Below are 18,918 nucleotides of genomic sequence, written 5' to 3' on the forward strand. Positions count from 1 at the left end.
ATTAATAGAAAATAATTTATTATTCACCACACAAGTAATTCAAACTGAAAATAATTTTAAAGTCTAAAAAGTTCTCCATATATTAACAGCCCACTTATCTGACATACTTGGCTATCACAAGATAGGCTTCAGTGATTTAGAAATGGGTATATGTTTATTAAATTCTTAATCTATGTGTCAGAGCAAGATAGCTAAAAAGTAACCACAGTAAAATGGGGGGAAGGTGGCATGGCACTGAGCGCTGAGAAGACAGTGACAGAAGAGTCCATACCACGGTCCATGAATGCTAGAGCTTTCTTAGGAAATGTCCCAATACTGCAGAAGCACCTATACATCCCTGAGAGCTACCACAGTATTACCACAGAGCAGTAGTAGGACTATGTTTTGTTGTTTTTAATGATTGGCAGAGTCCTCACTAGAATATTACTTATACTCAATACGTTCTGATAAAAAAAAAAAAAAAAGTTGCACAGTGTATATACCTTAGAAAAATTTCCAAGAACTGATGTGTGAGTTTAATTGCTTCAAAAGTGTTAAACATCAATAATCTAAAAAAAAATTCACCTATGTGGAAAGCTTCATTCCTAATAATACCAGAGAAATACAGTGTTGATGTGGTTAGCTGCCTTAACCAAGAATGAACTCAATTCTGTATAATCTGTATAGTCTGTATAATCTAAATTATCAAGCACAAAAGTTATATTCAGTTCAGCTCTAGTTGGGAACTACAGCCTCGATCACATCTCAAAAGTAAAGACTAGCCGAGAAAAAAAAACAAAACACATCAACAATTTCCATATATAAACTTTATTCCTTTTGACATCATACAAAAATTTAAACTTAGAGAAGAAAATGAAAATATGCACCTTTACAAGTCAAAGAAAGCAAAAGTCTTAGCATTTGAATTGGTCTGCAAAAAACCCAAAGACATTAGAGGTACAAACTGCTACAGCAGGTCTAAAAGAAATTGTACACAGTCCTTCTGAAAAAGTTAAAATTGTTTTCAAGATTACTTTTCATATTTCAATGTACAGGCACTGACCAATTTACAAATATTTACATGAACCAAAACAACCTTTAATAAACACTGTAGCTTTTTTTTTTAGCAGCCACCACTACTTTTTCATATGGAAAAAAATACTAAAAAAGGTTAGCTTTACAAACATTAAGCTTTTTATAATCATCTTATGTCTTACCTAAAACATTTTATAGTGGCTTACTGCCTAAAAATTCCAGTTTAGATTACAATCCTATAATTGTATACAGAAAAAAATCTGATACTAATCAATAGAATATAATCTCAACTTTGATCTTTCCGTTTTGGTTGTTTCATGTCACAGGGAAAATAAAAGAAAACATGAAATAAAGTAAAAGTGCACAATGCACTAAACTATCATAAAGCACAGGGAACTTATAATCTTCTCAAAATGTCTACAATGAACTAATTCTTTAAAACAATTTACTAACTGCTGAACAATACAGAGTTAGTGCTCATATTACTACAGTGCAAAAATGTACTGTTTTCAACAAAAAATTTAAAGCTACCTCAAAAGTACATCAAAAGCATGTGAAGTACTAATGAAAAGCTAATTTAGACACACTCAAAGCCTCAGTCTATCCTGGTGAGTCAAGTGAAGACTTAAGGCAATTGTCCAGTATTTCATGCCTCTGCAGCAAGATTTCAGTGAAATAACAGATTTCATTTTGCTTCAAGTAACTGAATAACTGGCTTGAATCTTCACTTTACTAGAACAGACAGGCAATGAACTATTTACTGTACATTCTACATTAAGTATGTATGGATCAGTCCCTTCCCCAAATTCCACACATCTCTTCAGTATTAGTATGTAGTATAATTGAAGTTATATCAAAAACCTTTTATTTGTTCAGATAATTCCCCAAAAAATATTTTATCTGATCTCCTGAAAATTCATGCCATAATATTACTAATCAATGTAAACATTTTCAAAAATACATCTTTAAATCAAAGGGTTTTATTAGGAAATGTCATAATAAAATATGTAATCTTTATATAAGTATGTTCTCTTAAAAATAAAACATGAAAACAAGAACAATTAAAAAGAAACCATGATGGAGGTAAACAAAAGCATTATGATGTTACTATTGTTCTTTATTTCTCAGAAGAATTTATTAAGAAATAGAGGCCAGTTATCTTTTCAGGATAGCAGCTCTTAAAGGTAGTATACTGTTCAAATCTCTTTTGTTTTTCAATCTGTGCCATGACTGGGAGAGAAAGAAAAATCATTCTTAAAACATAAAATATAAGTGCACTTTTTATCTCCCAAATTTTTAATATAGTAAAAGTATTGTTTCTGTCCTCAGAAAGAATTATTTTAAAACCCCATACCTGCATGATTCCAATTCATTAAAAAAGAAATGGACACAGAGGTGGTACAAAAAGATACAACTGACAACATTAACATTTATTCACAGATTTGAACAATTTCATCTAGGACAGCAAGGTAATTAAGACAAAACCTTTGAGTTTGAGAAGGTGTGAGAAAATTACTTCAATTACTTAGCTGAATAGTTTGCATCTAGTAAGCTTTTTCAATCAAAAATAGTATAGTATAATGAAGGAGAGAGTAAAATTTCTAATGAACCAGTTTATATGTACTTCCGAAAAAGAAGAGTAAATATAACTTGTAAAAAAGGGGGGGGGGGACTAAAATTCTTATTCACCGGCTAAAAATCTGGCTCACTACTTGGTAAACTGCACATCTTTGTAGTTTATTCTCATGTCAGTTGTTTAACTGACAGGAAGTATTGGTTTTATAGCTAATCAATCCTAATTGAAAAGCTCATGTATCAACAATGTAGCAACGCTATTTTTGAGTTCTCAATTTAACGTGATAGACAAAAACAGTCCCTCTCGGATATTTGTTTTGCCCTGCAGAATTCCATTAATTTTAAATTTCTATTCTGGCTGACAAACTGAGAGGGCCTAATGTGAAGGACAGCTTGTAGTATGACACACTTGCATTTTTAATTATCATCAAATAAAGTCCATTCTAATGAAAAAATATTCCTCTGAAATGACCTTCATAGTTCACGGATCTTTTTCTTCAATGAAGCATTCTCTCCTAAATGTCTCATAGTTTATATTTCCATCAAAGTGTTTCTACACTGTACTGTGGAACTCCCTGAAGAAAGAGACCACACCTAACAAAATCACTGATGAATAAATTCATACTGTGGACTAAAGAACTAAATAATAAATGAGTTTATTATATATATTACATACCTATGTTTACATATGTATTTATATGTATGGCTGAAGTTTACATATACAAAATGTGTGTTTATACAAAGATACACACTGATTTTTTTTTTTTAATTTCTCAAAATATAAGCAAAGATAAAAAGGTACTCTACAACGGGGTATGCAGAAGAAAAATCATGGAACTCAGCTTTCTTCTAAAGCTACACGAAGTTACTTGAAATTTTAAGGAGAGAAATGAGTCCATTAGGTTTTATTCATTTTGAGAGTTTAATTGGCTCACGAAGGAAATGCTTACTTCCATCAAAGTGAAAGCCATGTGAATGAAAAGTCAGACTTCTCAGAAGGAAAAGTGTATCTATCAAGTAATAAATTCCCTATTGTGCTGTATTCATGTCTTCATAACATAGGAACCAGGGCAATTCTGTCCCTATTATAAATAATATGTTTTCATTTTCAAAGCATACTATTTCACTAATGCTTCTAGAGTTAATCCAATGCATTGTTTACCTTTAAAAACTGATCCTTGATCATGTCAAATTTCTGCTTCTCATGCACAGCTCTGGCTGTATTTGTTCCATCAAAAGGTTCTGTAACATTAAATGTACATATAAACAAGAAATTACTAAAATTAGAACTTCAATTTTTATATTAGGTTGAACTATATGAAACTGCCAATATTTATGAGTTTTTAACCTATAAAATAGCAACTGCATATTGTGAAGCCTAATTTCTTATTTGATATATACATATAAAATATTTTATAGCTGTGAACTCTTTAATAAGGTCGAATTCAAGTGAGAGGATAACTGAAAACAGTCATCAGCATACGTACATTAAATCTAAATCACAACAGTAAGATTTCTGAAAAATGACAGAGAGTCAAGGACCCATCCTTACCATAGGGAAATTTTTTAAAAAGTTAAAGAACAAAGAATTATTAAAAAAAACCAAAAAACCTCACTATAAAGAAAAAAGGTGATCAATATCAAATATCACACAAAGGTCATTTTAAATTTAATTTAAACTTAAAAGACTACTGATTTATCCAGCAGGAGAAAAGTCACTACCTTTGAAAGTACAGGTTTAATACTCGTGAGTTAAGATGTGAGTAGATGGTTTAGAAAAAGATACAGAGAGTACAGTTACTGGTAGGAGAAATTTGGTAGTGAAAGGAAAAAGAGAAACAGGGTAGCAAGTACAGAACACGGGGATTAAAAAAAAGGAAAAGTGTTCATGTGTGTGAGTCTCCAACACCACTTTCCAAATATTCACCCCCACCCCACTAACCCTTCACCCACAAACCGAGAGAGGAGTCCATATAAGGAAATTGTCTATATGAGAGGACAAGGAAAGTAAAGATGCTAGTGAGAAAAACAAGATAACTAAAGGCATTAAAAATGAGATAGCTGAAATAAAGGCAAGCCTACGTAAAAATTACTAGACTTTAAGAATTTTGGCACTGGGGGTGCCTGGGTAGCTCAGTTAAACATCTTACTCAATCTCAGCTCAGGTCTTGATCTCAGGGTCATAAGTACAAGCCCCGAGTTGGGCTCCACATTGGGCATGGAGCCTACTTAAAAAAAAAAAAAAAAATTGTCACTATAAAAGAGGAAAAAAAAGGTACTTACAAGAGCCAGTAGAATCTAAGCAGGCATTTTATTTATTTTATAAGATTTCATTTATTCATGAGAGTTTACCGTCATATACTGGCGAACCTTGGTTTGCTGAGCTTCACTTCATTGCACTTCAGAGATATTGTGGGTTTATTTTTAACAAATTGAAGGTCTATGGCTAGTCTGTGTTGAGCAAGTCTACTGGTGCCATTTTTCCATCACCACTTGTTCACTTTGTTGTCTCCATCACATTTTGGTAATTCTCATAATATATGAGTTATAGTGACTTGTGATCAGTGCTCTTTGATGTTATTGTTACAATTGTTCATGGGCACCACACCCACACAGGATGGCAAACTTAAGAAATGTGTGTGTTCTGACCACTCCACCCAGTGGCTGTTGCCTCATCTCTCTCCATCCCCTCGGGCCTCTCTTTTCCCTGAGATACATCAATATTGAAATTAGGCCAATTAATAATCCCACAATGGCCTTGAAGTATCCAAGTGAAGTGAAAGGAAGAGTTGCACATCTTTTACTTTCCATCAGAAGCTAGAAATGACTCAGCTTGGTGAAGGAGGCATGGTGAAGGCCAAGAGAGTCCAAAAGCTAGGCCTCTTGGACCAGTTGGCCAAGTTGTGAATGTAAAGGAAAAGTTCTTTCTAGAAATGAAAAGAGCATGGAGTTCACTCCAGTGAACACATGAATACGAAAGTGAAACAGTCTTATTGTTTCTATGGAGAAAGTTCCAGTGATCTGGACAGAAGACCAAGTAAACACCACATTCCCTTAAGCCAAAACCTAATTAGAACAAGGCCCTAACTCTCTTTAATTCTATGAAGGCTGAGAGAAGTGAAGGAGCTGCAGAAGAGAAGTCTGAAGCTAGCAGAGGTTGGTTCATGAGGCTTAAGGAGAATAGCCATCTCCATAACACAAAGTGAAGTAGCAAGTGCCGACGTAGAAACTCCAGAAATTTATTAAGATCTAGCTAAGATAACATTAAACAACAGATTCTCCATGTAAATGAAACAGCCTTATACTAGAAGAAGATGCCACCTAGGATTCTGAGAACTCTCTAGTTGCCCTGGCTTCAAAGTTTCAAAAGGCAAGATGACTCTCAGCTAATGACTTTAAGCTGAGGCCAATGTTCATTTACCATTCTAAAAATCCTAGGGCCCTTAAGAATTATGCTGTATTTACTATGCTTGTGCTCTACAAATGGAACAACAAAGCCTGGATGTCAGCCCATCTGTTTACAACATATTTTAAGTCCACTTTTAAGACCTAATATTCAGAAAAAAATTCCTTTCAAGATAGGACTGCTCATTGACAATGTACTTGGTCAACTCAAGAGCTCTGATGGAGATGTACAACGAGATTGTCATTTTCATGCCTGCTAACACAATATCCATTTTGTAGCCTGTGGATTAAGGAGTAATTTAGACTTTCAAGTCTCATTGCTTAAGGAATATATTTTGTAAGGCTGTAACTGCCATAATAGTGATTCCTCTACGGATCTGGGCATAAGCCATTGAAAACCTTCCAGAAAGGATTCATCATTCTAGATGCCATTAAGGACATTTGTGATTCATAGGAAAAAGTCAAAATATCAGTAATAACAGAAGTTAGGAAGAAGCTGAGTCCAACCCTAATGAATGACTTTGAGGAGTTCACAACTTTAGTAAAAAAGTAACTGCAGATGCGGTGAAAATAGCAAGAGAACTAGAATTAGAAGTGGAACTTGAAGATGTGGCTAAATTGCTATTATTTCATGATAAAACTTAAGCGGATAGCTCTTGTTTCTTATAAATGAGAAAAAAAAGTAGTTTCTTGAGATATAATCTACTGGTGACAATACTGAAAAGACACCAAAGGATTAAGAATATTACATAAACTTAGTTGATAAAGCAGGGGCATGGTTTGAGAGGATTGACACCAATTTTGAAAAAGTTCTACTATGTATAAAAATGCTCTCACATGCTACTGACATTATCTGTGAAAGGAAGAGTCAACTGATATAGCAAATTTCACTGCTGTCTCGTTTTAAGAAATCGCCATAGCTACCTCAACCTTCAGCAACCATCATCCCAATCAGACAGCAGCCATCAACATTGAGGCAAGACTCTCCATCACCCAAAAGATTATGACTTATTGAAAATTCAGATAATGGGTAGCATTTTTAAATAAGAGTCTTATTAAATTAAGGTATGTACATGATTCTTTTAGACATAATGCTACTGTACACTTAATAGACTACATTATGGGGTAAACATAATTTTCATATGCACTGGGAAACCAAGAAACTCACTTGACTTGTTTTATTGTGATATTTGCTTTATTGTGATGGTCTGGAACTGAACCCACAATATATCCAAGGTATGCCTGTGTTTTTTTAGTAGATGAATGCCATATGCCAAGCTATTGGATCACATCACACACAACACTTTACAAGTGGTTAATATTCAAAAGAGCACAAGTAACTAAAATAATACACACCCACTGTGCAATTTAACAAACCAACCACCAAAGCAGGAAATTTAATTTCATATTCACAAAGTTTTAAGATGTTGCATATAATCCAAGATTAAAATATTCTAAACTTGATGTTTTCCTACAAACGCGGAACTTAACACTTTCTTTTTTACCTCAAGGTTTACAAAAGTCTTCAACTTAGCATCTGTGAGAATAATTTTGCTTCTTGAAGGCAATTTACCACCAACTCCAAGAAATATTTAACTACGTATAAATTAATCTTAAAGAACAGATTATCTTCAGAGACTTTAATTTTTAAAGTAAAATACATTTCTATTCATAAAAATCTAGCTTGCATTAAGTATCAATATTTTAATTTTAAAAGAACTCATTTTATCTCAAATGTAAGAATCATCACATGAAGATAGTATTTTCTTCCACCTTCAAGTCATGAAATTAAGCTTCAATCAATTACAAGCAGGACGGATGCATAAAGATTTCTCAAATATTATGAACTAGAAGATTAAATGCCTAAATTCATATTTATTATTTTTTTATAACTGAAGAATTAAATTACTTTTCCAAATTAAAATACTCAGCCATAAAAAAAGAATGAAATCTTGCCATTTGTAACAATGTGGATGGAACTAGGGAGTATTATGCTAAGTAGAATTAGGGAAAGACAACTACTATATGATTTTATTCATATGTAGAATTTAAGAAAACAAACGAACACAGAGGGGAGGAAAAAGAGAGAGGCCAACCATGAAACAGACTCCGAACTATAGAGAACAAATTGATGGTTACCAGCAAGGGGTGGAGGGATGGGTGAAACAGTGATGGGGATTAAGGAGGGTGCTTGTGATGAGCAGCACGTGTGGAAACACTGAATCACTAACTTCTACGCCTGAAACTGATATTACACTATATCTTAAGTGGAATTTAAATAAAAAATTGGAAGAAAAAAAAGGAAGGAAAATTTTTATCACTAAATGACTTGCAACAAAAATGAATGAATGAATGAATGAACGAATGACTTGCAAGCCAGAATGTAAATTTGTTACTTTTAACTGAAATACAAACTGGATTTAAGTAATTCTCAGTACCACAGTGATAACTGGATGGCAAATAAGTAGTTGTGGGAAATATACCTTCTACACAGATGTATTTATTTCTCCACTCAATACCATCAGGCCTGGGAATGGCTTTGGCTTCACGAACTGAAATCATTTGACTGTTCCAGCTACAAAAAGAAAACCATAATTGTGTTAACTCTTTTCTTAATTTTTCCTAGCCCCACTCTAATTTTCTCACAAAATACTGAAACTTGCCTTGACTTTCAGTCCCACAATCCCCATTTCCCCTTCTCCTTTTTTCTCCAAAGCACTTCTTCTAATCATTTGCTTACTTAGTATGTTATTGTTTATTGTGTGTCTTCCTCAAGCAGAATTGAAGCTCCAAGATACTGGTGATTTATGTATTTTTTTCACTGTTCAAATAGTTGCTTAGTACAAAGTGGGCATTCAATATGTATTTACTGAATAAATGAAGTAATATGAAAAATAAGAAAGTGTAAGGCAAAAAATGTAAAAATTTTGTTCATTGTTAGCACCTCAGTAAGGACTTCTTATTTGTTAAGAGAAATGTAAATTGTGCTGCTTTCTGATATCATTAAATAATTTTTGTTTACTGTATATCCATTTGTGTGATTTGGGAGAAAATTTTATAATTATCCAAGAGAAGCCAGTAGATACTGTTTTAGGAAAAATTAATACTCTACAAAATAATGCTGTTATTGCTGTATGTCAAATGTAGCTATTAACAGTACATTTGTATTCAAGTAAAATAATTTTCTATCAGCATGTCTAAAGGTAAATTGTCCAGTCTTTAGTATGTACTAACCTTACATGCTGTTTTTTAAAAATTTCTTTACAATTATAATAATTCTGCACAAGTACAGTTTTCTTTTTCTCAAGGAACATTCTAAAACATATGACTATTCAGGTTGTATACAAGAGATAAATGAGTTTGGAAAATAGTTGATATCTTTTTTTTCCAAGCCATATTTAGCTTTGTCCACCATTTCAGTTACAATAGAAAGACCAAGGTTTGGGACCTTCCAACTCTAGCACTATCCTATCCTTCTTCTATTTATCAGATAAAAACAATTCCTAAGAATATAAATGGGGGTCCAATATGGCATTTGTTGCTGGAAAACTGATTAATCTCTATGTTAAATATGCAAAAAAAATTGCATCTTGTGAAGTTTGATAACTGAAAGTATGATTTCCTATTTTTTTTCTTATGAGCACAATTTAGAAATACTTTGCAAAGACAGCTTTAAGTTCTTTAAGAATACATATCAGAATTTAAGCTTTTAAAAAACTAAGTGGGTTATCAAAGAGAAAAGGTATTAACTACAGTAACATGTTTTAGATATTTCATGTATAGCAGCTCCATTAGTATAAACTCCAAACAGAAAAGAAGTACAGTGTTCTGTTGGTCCAAATGTTTCCAAAATTTTTAAAAAATAACAATGTAGGGGCACCTGGCTAGCTGAGTGGATATGTAGAATATGCAACTCCTGACCTCAGAATCATGAGTTTAGGCCTCACCCTGGGGGGGAGAGATTACTTAAATTAATTAATAAATAAATAATAACAATAAAATAGCAATGTAAAGGGGAGAATTATATAACCACAAGCCTGAACCAAACATGATTACCGTAGAATTATACTTTATACCATATAAGATCTATTTCACTAATAAAATGAACTTTTTTCCTGAGACTACATGTTTCTCATTGAACTTACAGAACAGTTGAATCTGTAATAAAATTAAAATTAGAAACATTATGTTAAAAAAAGGACAGACTGAGGGGCTCCTGGGTGGTTCAGTCTGTTAAGCATCTACCTTTGACTTGGGTCATGATCCCAGGATCCTGGGATCAAGCCCCACATCGAGCTCCTGGCTCAGGCAGAGAGCCTGCTTCTCCCTTTCCCCACTAACTCATGCTCTCTCAAACAAATCTTTTTTTAAAAAAAAGATTTTACTTATTTATTCATGAGAGACGGAGAGGGAGAGAGAGAGACAGAGAGACAGAGAGAGAGAGAGAGGCAGAGACACAGGCAGAGGGAGAAGCAGGCTCCATGCAAGGAGCCCGACATGGGACTTGATCCTGGATCTTCAGGATCAAGCCCTGGGCTGAATGCGGTGCTAAACCGCTGAGCCACCCACCCAGGCTGCCCACAAATCTTTTAAAAAAAAAGGCGGGGGGGGGGGGGGGATAGACTGTTTTTTTTTTTACTTTCAGACAAGTCAAGAATATTGAAATACTGTATCCTGCTGTTAAATTACAATTTGTACTTTCTTAAATCAAAGGAACTTTCCTCACCAGCATACTTGTATGAAATCCAACCCTGAATTTACATCACATGCCAATACCTGGTTCTGAATTGGGTCAGAGAAACATATGTAATATACCAATATTCACTTTAACCAACCCAAATAATGCAGTTATTTAAGTGGCTGTATCATCTGAAGTACTCCATAAAGAAAAAAATATTTTAAATCACTATTATTTAGACTGATTCAATCTATTGCATTTTCAAAGCACTTTTAAATACTTAACTATTAAATATTTGAAATCATAAAACCTGATATATAACTTATATACTGTTTTTACTCTTAGAGGTGAATTTATTTTTTTTTTTAGATTTATTTATTTATTTGTTTATGAAAGAGAGAGAGAGAGGCAGAGACACAGGTAGAGGAAGGAGCAGGCTCCATGTTTTGGAGCCCGATGCGGGACTTGATCCCGGGACTCCAGGATCACACCCTGGGCAGAAGGAAGGCACTAAACCACTGAGCCACCCAGGGATCCCCCTTAGAGGTGAATTTAAATGTAGAATTCAAATGGCAATTTAGAAACATTTTCCCTAAATCTTTCTTTAAAACAGACTCTAAATTAAGCCTTTTATCATACCTATTTTTCCTTTTTTTCTTTTAAAGATTTTATTTATTTATTCATGAGAAACACAGAGAGAGGCAGAGACACAGACGGAGGGAGAAGCAAGTTCCCTCTGGGGAGCCTGATGCGGGACTCCATCCCAGGACCCTGGGATCACGCCTTGAGCCAAAGGCAAAATGCTCAACCACTGAGCCACCCAGGCTTCCCCATACCTATTTTTCTACCATAAATCGGTTGCCATGTAAAAATCTATCATTGTCGCTCAGTAATTGAAATGTAAAATAAGATACAGTCTAGGGACGCCTGGGTGACTCAGTGGTTGAGCCTTTGGCTCAGGTTGTGATCCCAGGGTCCTGAGATCGAGTTCTGCAGCAGGCTCCCTGCCTGTTTCTCCCTCTGCCTGTGTCTCTGCCTCTCTATCTCTCATGAATAAATAAATCAAATCTTTAAAAATAAAAAAAGACACAGTCGATAGAAAAGGAATGTATCAGAAAAGTACAGAATAGCGGATACAGGGTTTAATTTAATCTAAAATAGATTTGATAATATATGATAATCTCTCGAATATAAAACTGAGTTTACCAACTCTACATTGGTAAGATGCTTGCTTCTTTTTGTCAGTAATGATAATGAACTACTGATCTATTAACTCTCTTCTAGCCATTCTTTCCGTGACAAAGTATTTTTTTCAAAATACTTCGCTTACTTTGGAACATTACAAACAAAAATTCACATCCAACAAATAAAGTCAAAACTACAGGTCTGAATGGTGTGGCTATACAGATAGATACTGAACAAGACTAGTAAAATTAAGTGAACAAATATATATAATTTTATTTTATTATTAAGGGCTGGGAAGCAAAAAGAAAATTTTGTCAGGGATTTCAAACCTTGTAAGCAAACAGAAAATTCTGCTTTAATTCCAGAGTTTTGTTTTGCTTTGTTTTTCTTCTGCCTGACCCGTTCTTCTCCCTAACCCCTTAAATACTAGCATTCATCAGGACCTTGCCTCTTCCGATCCTCTTCTAATGCTACATCAACCCTCCGAAACTCTTAACAATCTGCAGTTTCTTTCCCAATCCTTTTCTCCAGCTCTGACCTTGTTACTAAGCTCTAGGACAACTGTTGCAACTAACAATTAGAAACTGCCACTTAGGGCAGCCCCGGTGGCCCAGCGGTTTGGCGCCACCTTGAGCCCAGGGCCTGATCCTGGAGACCTGGGATTGAGTCCCATGTCAGGCTCCCTGCATGGAGCCTGCTTTTCCCTCTGCCTGTGTCTCTGCCTCTCTCCCTCTGTCTCTCATGAATGAATGAATGAATGAATGAATGAATGAATGAATGAATGAATAAATAAATAAATAAATAAATAAATAAATAAATCTAAAAAAGAAACTGCCACCTGGATGTCCTACATGCATCCCTGTGCCCACATTTTCAAGACTGAATTTAATATATTCTGTTCATGGCCAGTTATTAATATCATTTGCTTACATATCTCCCTCTCCTCAACTCTCTTACCCTTCTTGGTGCACTGAACTTAGTTGGTTGAAATACATTCATAATTAAATTTTTGTCTACTTCAATCCTTTCCCCTCCAGCTCAACGTGGCATGGAGAAAAAGTAAGCAACCATGCTGACCTTTAAATTCACAATCTTACTAGTGTCTATGCACTACCCTATCTGTATTTAATTCTTCCCTGTCTGCTTCGGGGCCCACACCAATGATGCTTTTTATCCCTATTTTTTCACAGAAACTAGCTGGGCCCTGGACCCCGTGTGGGGTCCAGGGCCTCCATCCATGTGGACCAAAGTTCCAATGGTCAGCTTTCAGTTCTCATACTGTACTTGATCTATCAAAAAATGTGACATAGATAATCACTCCGTCCTCTTTGAGACATTTTTCCCCCCTTTGGATTATAAGACAACACATTCTATTGGCTTTCCCTCTATCTCGATGATCCTTCCTTTTTGACATAAATTAGTTCCTTCTTACCCCTACCTCATTTCTATTTCATTTTTGTATTATGAAAATTTTTTTTAAAGATTTTATTTATTTATCTATGAGAGAGACAGAGAGACAGGCAGAGACACAGGCAGAGAGAGAAGCAGGCTCCTTGTGAGGAGCCCGATGCAGAACTCGATCCCAGGACCAAGGGATAACGACCAGAGACAGGGCAGACGCTCAACTGTTGAGCCACCCAGGTATCCCTGTATTATGAAATTTTTCAAAGAGAAAAACTGAAATGCATAAAACTCAAGAACAAATGAAGAGTTGTTAACATTTCACACATTTGCTTGTGTACATGTGCATGTTTTGAACCGAACTATTTGTTAAGCTGTGGATATCAGGAAACTTCATTTCTTTATTCTTTGGCATGTATCTCCTAAGAATAAGGCCAATTCCTTTATAACACCAACAGCATCTAGAAATTAACAGTAACTCAAATGCCTTTCATAATTCCTCCACCCTAATCAGATTACAATCAAGGTTCTTGTATTTGATTGTTTCAGCTCTTTAACCTGGAAAAGTACTCACACTTATTATTTTTTTTTAATGGCATTGACGTTTTAAGAGAGTAGGATCATTTTTCAAAGAATATCTACATTTTGAATTTGTCTATCTCTCTTTACTGTGTCATTTAACATATTCCTGTATCTTCTGTATTTCCTATAATCCCTTAACATTGGGCCTTTTTCCTATCTATATTTCCTTGGTTTTCTCAAACAGTATCATAGCTTTAAATACCATTTACCTGTTGACAACTCCCAAATATATAACACTAACCATGCCTCTCTCCTGAACTCTAGATTTGTATATCCAACTATCTACTCAATACCTCCACCTAAATATTTTGTCAATCGTACAAAATCTTAAAATCAAGAACACCCCTCCTTTGCTCTCCCCATCACACCCTATGGCATCTCCATTGTTTCAGTTGCTTGGGCCAAAAACTTAGAAGTCATTTTTGACTCTCAGCTACATCTAATCTGTTGCAAATCAATATACAAGTGGAATCTGGCCACTTCTTATCCACTTCCACTGTAACCATCTTTATCCAAGCTACATCCTTTCTCTTAGATTATTGTAATATCCTGAGTAATCTCTTTCCTTCTGCTCTTGGCTCCCTTTAGTCTATTCTTACCTGTGATAAATCAAAGCAGATTACATCATTTCTCTACCAAAACCTCTCCAGGGTATCCCACATCACCCAGAGGAAAAGCCAAAGTCACCCAAATTAACCAGATTAGATTAGATGGCCTACATGACATGGACTTTCTTAATTCTCTTTGACAGCATTTTCTTCCATTCTCTTCCAGTCACACTGGCCTCTGCTGTTCCTTGAAGATGTTAGGCAAACCCCCACATTAGGGTCTTTGTCTTTGCACCTCCTTTTCCCTTTGTTTAAAAAGTTCTTCTCCATAAATACGTAACTCACACATTCCTCTCATATAGGTCTTTATTAAAAGGTCACCTTTCCAGGGGACTTTTCTCTCACCATGCTAAGTATTAAATTGCAATGCAGGTATTATAATTGCAAAAACTGCATGTATCAGAACCTTTTTTGCTTTTATTTTTCTCCACTTAATACTATCTAACATACTATACATTTTATTTGTTTATTGTCTATCTCTCCATACTACAATACATACTACAATGTAAGCTCCATGAAGACAAAGATTTGTGCCTATTTTGCTAACTGCCATATGCCCGGTGCACAGAGAAACAGCTTGATATGTAGTAGGAACTCACAGATCTATAAATTAAATGAGAGGAAAAAATGAGAGTAAGAAAGGAGACAGAAAATTTGGGCTTTTGTAATTTCCTTCTTAAAAAAATGTATTCAAAAAAATGTATTCAAGTATGTAGGTATGCATTTTTAACTCAAGAGATAAGACTAGTAGTAATGGATGTGATTAAATAAATATCCAGGGAATAAACAGGATTACAAAATAGGTAAACTTACAAGGTTCCCAGAATCTCTAGCACTTAGAGTCTGTAAGATATTTTACAGTTTTATTTTGTTAAAATACAAAATTATTACATTCTGACTTTATTTTTTCCTAGATTCTCTGAGCAACCTCATCCTACTTTTTGGTCAGTTCCCTGTCCCAGGTACAGTTCTAGCAGCCTAGCTTCATTTTAAGAATTTTCAGCAGCGGGCAGCTCTGGTGGTGCAGCGGTTTAGCGCCACCTGCAGCCTGGGGTGTGATCTTGGAGACCCGGGAGTCCCATGCCAGGCTCCCTGCATGGAGCCTGCTTCTCCCTCTGCCTGTATTCCTGCCTCTCTCTCTCTCTATGAATAAATAAAATATTTTTTTAAAAAATTTTCAGCAGCAAGGTTTAAGAGAAAGCTGTGAGTGAAGTAGATAAGAAAATCTTAGTAATTTTTAAATGGCCATACAAAATTTCTGCAACATTTATTCCACATACTCAAGCATCCCTCGATAGGCACTTAATTCTGTCTTCAGGTAAAGAGAATTTTTAATTGCATATCTCAAAGTTTAGAAGAAATCCTTACAAACATTTCTAACAGCTGCCAGAATTCCTTTGCACAGCACCTAGTTCATTGCCATGACTACATTCCTGGCAGTGTTCCCTACAGTCAAATTTATGAAGATATCTGGTATGAAATAACAATACATTTGACAAATGCACTATATCATGAAAGATTTATGTCTCCTAAATCATGCATCAGTGATAACAAATGTATCCAAAAGTTCAAAACCTCTTTCAAAGTCTCAGCATCCTAGCCAGTATCATTTGGCACAACCAGCTAGTTTCTGTTAACACGAAACTAACACAAAACTGTTCATCTACCATCTTGTTTCAGTCCAGCAAAACAGCTGACTTTCGTCATTGGTATCTCGATGCTCTAATCCTAAACTATACATGGCAGAAAAATACCTTTTTTCTATGAATCATTTTCCCTCTCTGCAAACTTCACTAAATTTATGATTAAAAAAAAAAAAAAAGACGATGCCAATATATTCTAACAATTAAGAATATGGTTTTCAAATCAGACCTGAGACTGTACTGCCATGGGGGGGAAGTTTCAAGGACACAAATTCCCTAGGCCTCACAAGGGGTTACTATGAGGATTAAATGAGGTAATACATAGGAATCACTCACAATAACTAAGTAAATACTTACTAAACAGCAGCTATTGTTATTGCAACATTTTATAAATCTTAACTCTAGAATAACCTTTATAGTCTGTTATGTTCCGTATCTCATATAGTCTTAAATCTTTTCTCATCTTATGAATGAAGGCTCCTTCCTTTTCATCCTTGTTCCCTGGACTTACACTCTGGTCCTAGTCATCTTTAATGCTGATTATTATAACTTCATTCTTATTGAACTACTTTGCACCAGAACTTTTCCTACTCCTTTTCTTAACTTGATTCAGTAATTTTTAAGTCATCTTAAGGATCTTTGCAACATGTCTATAATTTTACCCTCTGCTTCAAAATTATTTATAGCAGGAATTTTTCAAGTACCTACTCTCAGCACTAGGCTAGGTACTGGAGACCCAACTGTAAACAAAACAGACACAATCTGGTAAAAGCTTTGCTTTGAGGAATTACTTCTTTCATGCCCTATGTTTCAAAACATCTGAGTCAGGTTTCTTTAGAGCTACTCCATCATAGCAAGTAAGGCAATACCAACACTGCAGTAAGGTATTATAGTTAAGAGTATGAATTTTGCAGCTGTGTGATCTTAGGGCAAGTTTCTTCACTTCTATATATGCTTCACTGGTAAAACGCACTTGATATAATACCATATCATACGGCTATTATGTAAATAAGATGACACATATAATCTCTTTGGAAGTTTTTCCCACCTAGTAATATTTATTTATCATAAATACTATTATTATTCCCCCTCCCCAAATCTTTTCAAAATGGTTACTGTACCCTCCTCCTCTAACTTTGTAAAACTCCTAAGTCCTTTCTCTTCTCCCCCCATCCCCTTCAAGCTTTTCAAAATTGATCAGAAGACCAGCAATCCCTAAACTCACTCAATCTGGACTAAAAATTCTTTTAAACATTCAGTTAAGTCCAGCCTGATTATACACTTTAGTGTTCCTTGTTTATATAACACCCTCAGAAGAAAAAAGGAAAGGAGTTTTCCTTGGTTTTTGTATACAAACACAACTATTTAGGTATCAAGTAGATCTTCTTCAAGTTAATCTTAGCTGTAGTTTTTACTATAAATCTTAACTTCCTAAAAACAGATGTTTCAAACTATATAGCACCTACACAAGGCTCACACAAACATTTATTCCAGTCCTAATATGGAAACAGGGAGCTAAACATAAAATGGGATCACTATTGAAATCAACTAAAACTGGGCTCACTGAACTATAATTTTTCATTAGATAGGAATATAAAATCTATTTAGTTTCTAATAATTAATTAGATACTAAGTTTTATAAACTACACATTTCTGCACAAGATCATAGCACTGAAATGAACAAATATAGCTTCTGACCAAAAGTGCAGCATTTACATATGTAAATGAATAAACACAATTTGAAGTTCACTTACTCAAATTCCGTAGCATAATATTTAAGAAAGCCCAGTAAGAGGTCCCCAAGATTTGATTCATTCTTCGAGAGGTAAGGAGGAACATTACATGGAGCTTGATGTACAAGGTGCAGCTGTATAGCCGGACTAAAAGATTCCTGTCAAAAAGAAAAAGGAGGAAATATAAAACACACACTAAAAACTTTACAAATCCTGATCTAATGCTCTCTTAAGAAGAGAGAAGAAATCTTTATGTTGGCAGTTTGGAAATTAGAAGATTTTCTTCCACTTAACATTTCACCAGTGTATGGAGTATGCCAGAAAGTATCCTAAAAACTACTGACATTCTAAACCACAGCTGAGGCATATCGCTCAATTTAAGTGGATCCCTGCAGCACCAAAAAGATTTTCTAACTCATAAATAAATCCTTACTGTACATACCAAGATTTCATCACATAACATACAGATTTCTTTATAAATGTACCTCCTTCTTAATTGCTTCTACAAAAAGCAGTTGTACTTTATAAGGGCTGTATTAAGATCAAGGTAAGAGCATTTTCTACCTGCCACCTAAATTTCTCTTATAGGCCATAAAAGAGACTAATACATGAATAGTACTTAAACCAATTTTAAGATTTTTAAAATTTTATTTCATTCTTGTATTTTGTATCTTAATGGGAAGAGAAGACAGACATTCAACATGAATTGAACTTGAAAAGACAAAGAGGGCAGGGGAAAGAAGAAAGATAGGAAACAAACCAGCAAGCGATATGCAGCAAACTTTTATCACAATATTCATAAAGGAGGGTTAACATTTGCTTGTAATCCACACCCAAACAACACACTTATTAGAAAGAATACTATTGGGTACTTAACTCTTTTTGCCTACACTATGCCATTCATCTTCGCATCTGATCCTTCCTCTATTAGCAGCAAGTTCTGGCTCTAAAACATACTAAATGAACTACAGAGATTCTCAGGTAATACATATTCAATGTTAGAAAACATTCTCTTTAAGGTAATTTGCACAGTTGCCCTTATGACATGTTTTCTACATTCCCCTTTGCCACCAGAGTAGTAATAGATTTTTTTT

The 18,918-nt window shown here is 34.7% G+C and overlaps 1 protein-coding gene across 4 annotated transcripts in view; it reads right to left on the minus strand.

Annotated features, from left to right (window-relative positions):
- Positions 1-791: 791 nt before the first annotated feature.
- Positions 792-18,918, minus strand: part of TENT2 (terminal nucleotidyltransferase 2) — a 68,871-nt gene continuing 50,744 nt past the window's right edge. For all 4 annotated transcript variants that reach the window (XM_041752119.1, XM_041752116.1, XM_041752118.1 and 1 more), the window contains exons 12-15: positions 17,846-17,982; positions 8,478-8,569; positions 3,752-3,831; positions 792-2,244 (exon numbers count right to left, since the gene is read on the minus strand). In XM_041752119.1, the coding sequence (XP_041608053.1) occupies positions 2,170-2,244; positions 3,752-3,831; positions 8,478-8,569; positions 17,846-17,982 (384 nt within the window). In that variant the 3' untranslated portion in view covers positions 792-2,169. The remainder of the gene's footprint in view (positions 2,245-3,751; positions 3,832-8,477; positions 8,570-17,845; positions 17,983-18,918) is intronic.

This window comes from Vulpes lagopus, chromosome 4 (assembly GCF_018345385.1).
Source record: "Vulpes lagopus strain Blue_001 chromosome 4, ASM1834538v1, whole genome shotgun sequence".
NCBI classification, from domain to species: domain Eukaryota; kingdom Metazoa; phylum Chordata; class Mammalia; order Carnivora; family Canidae; genus Vulpes; species Vulpes lagopus.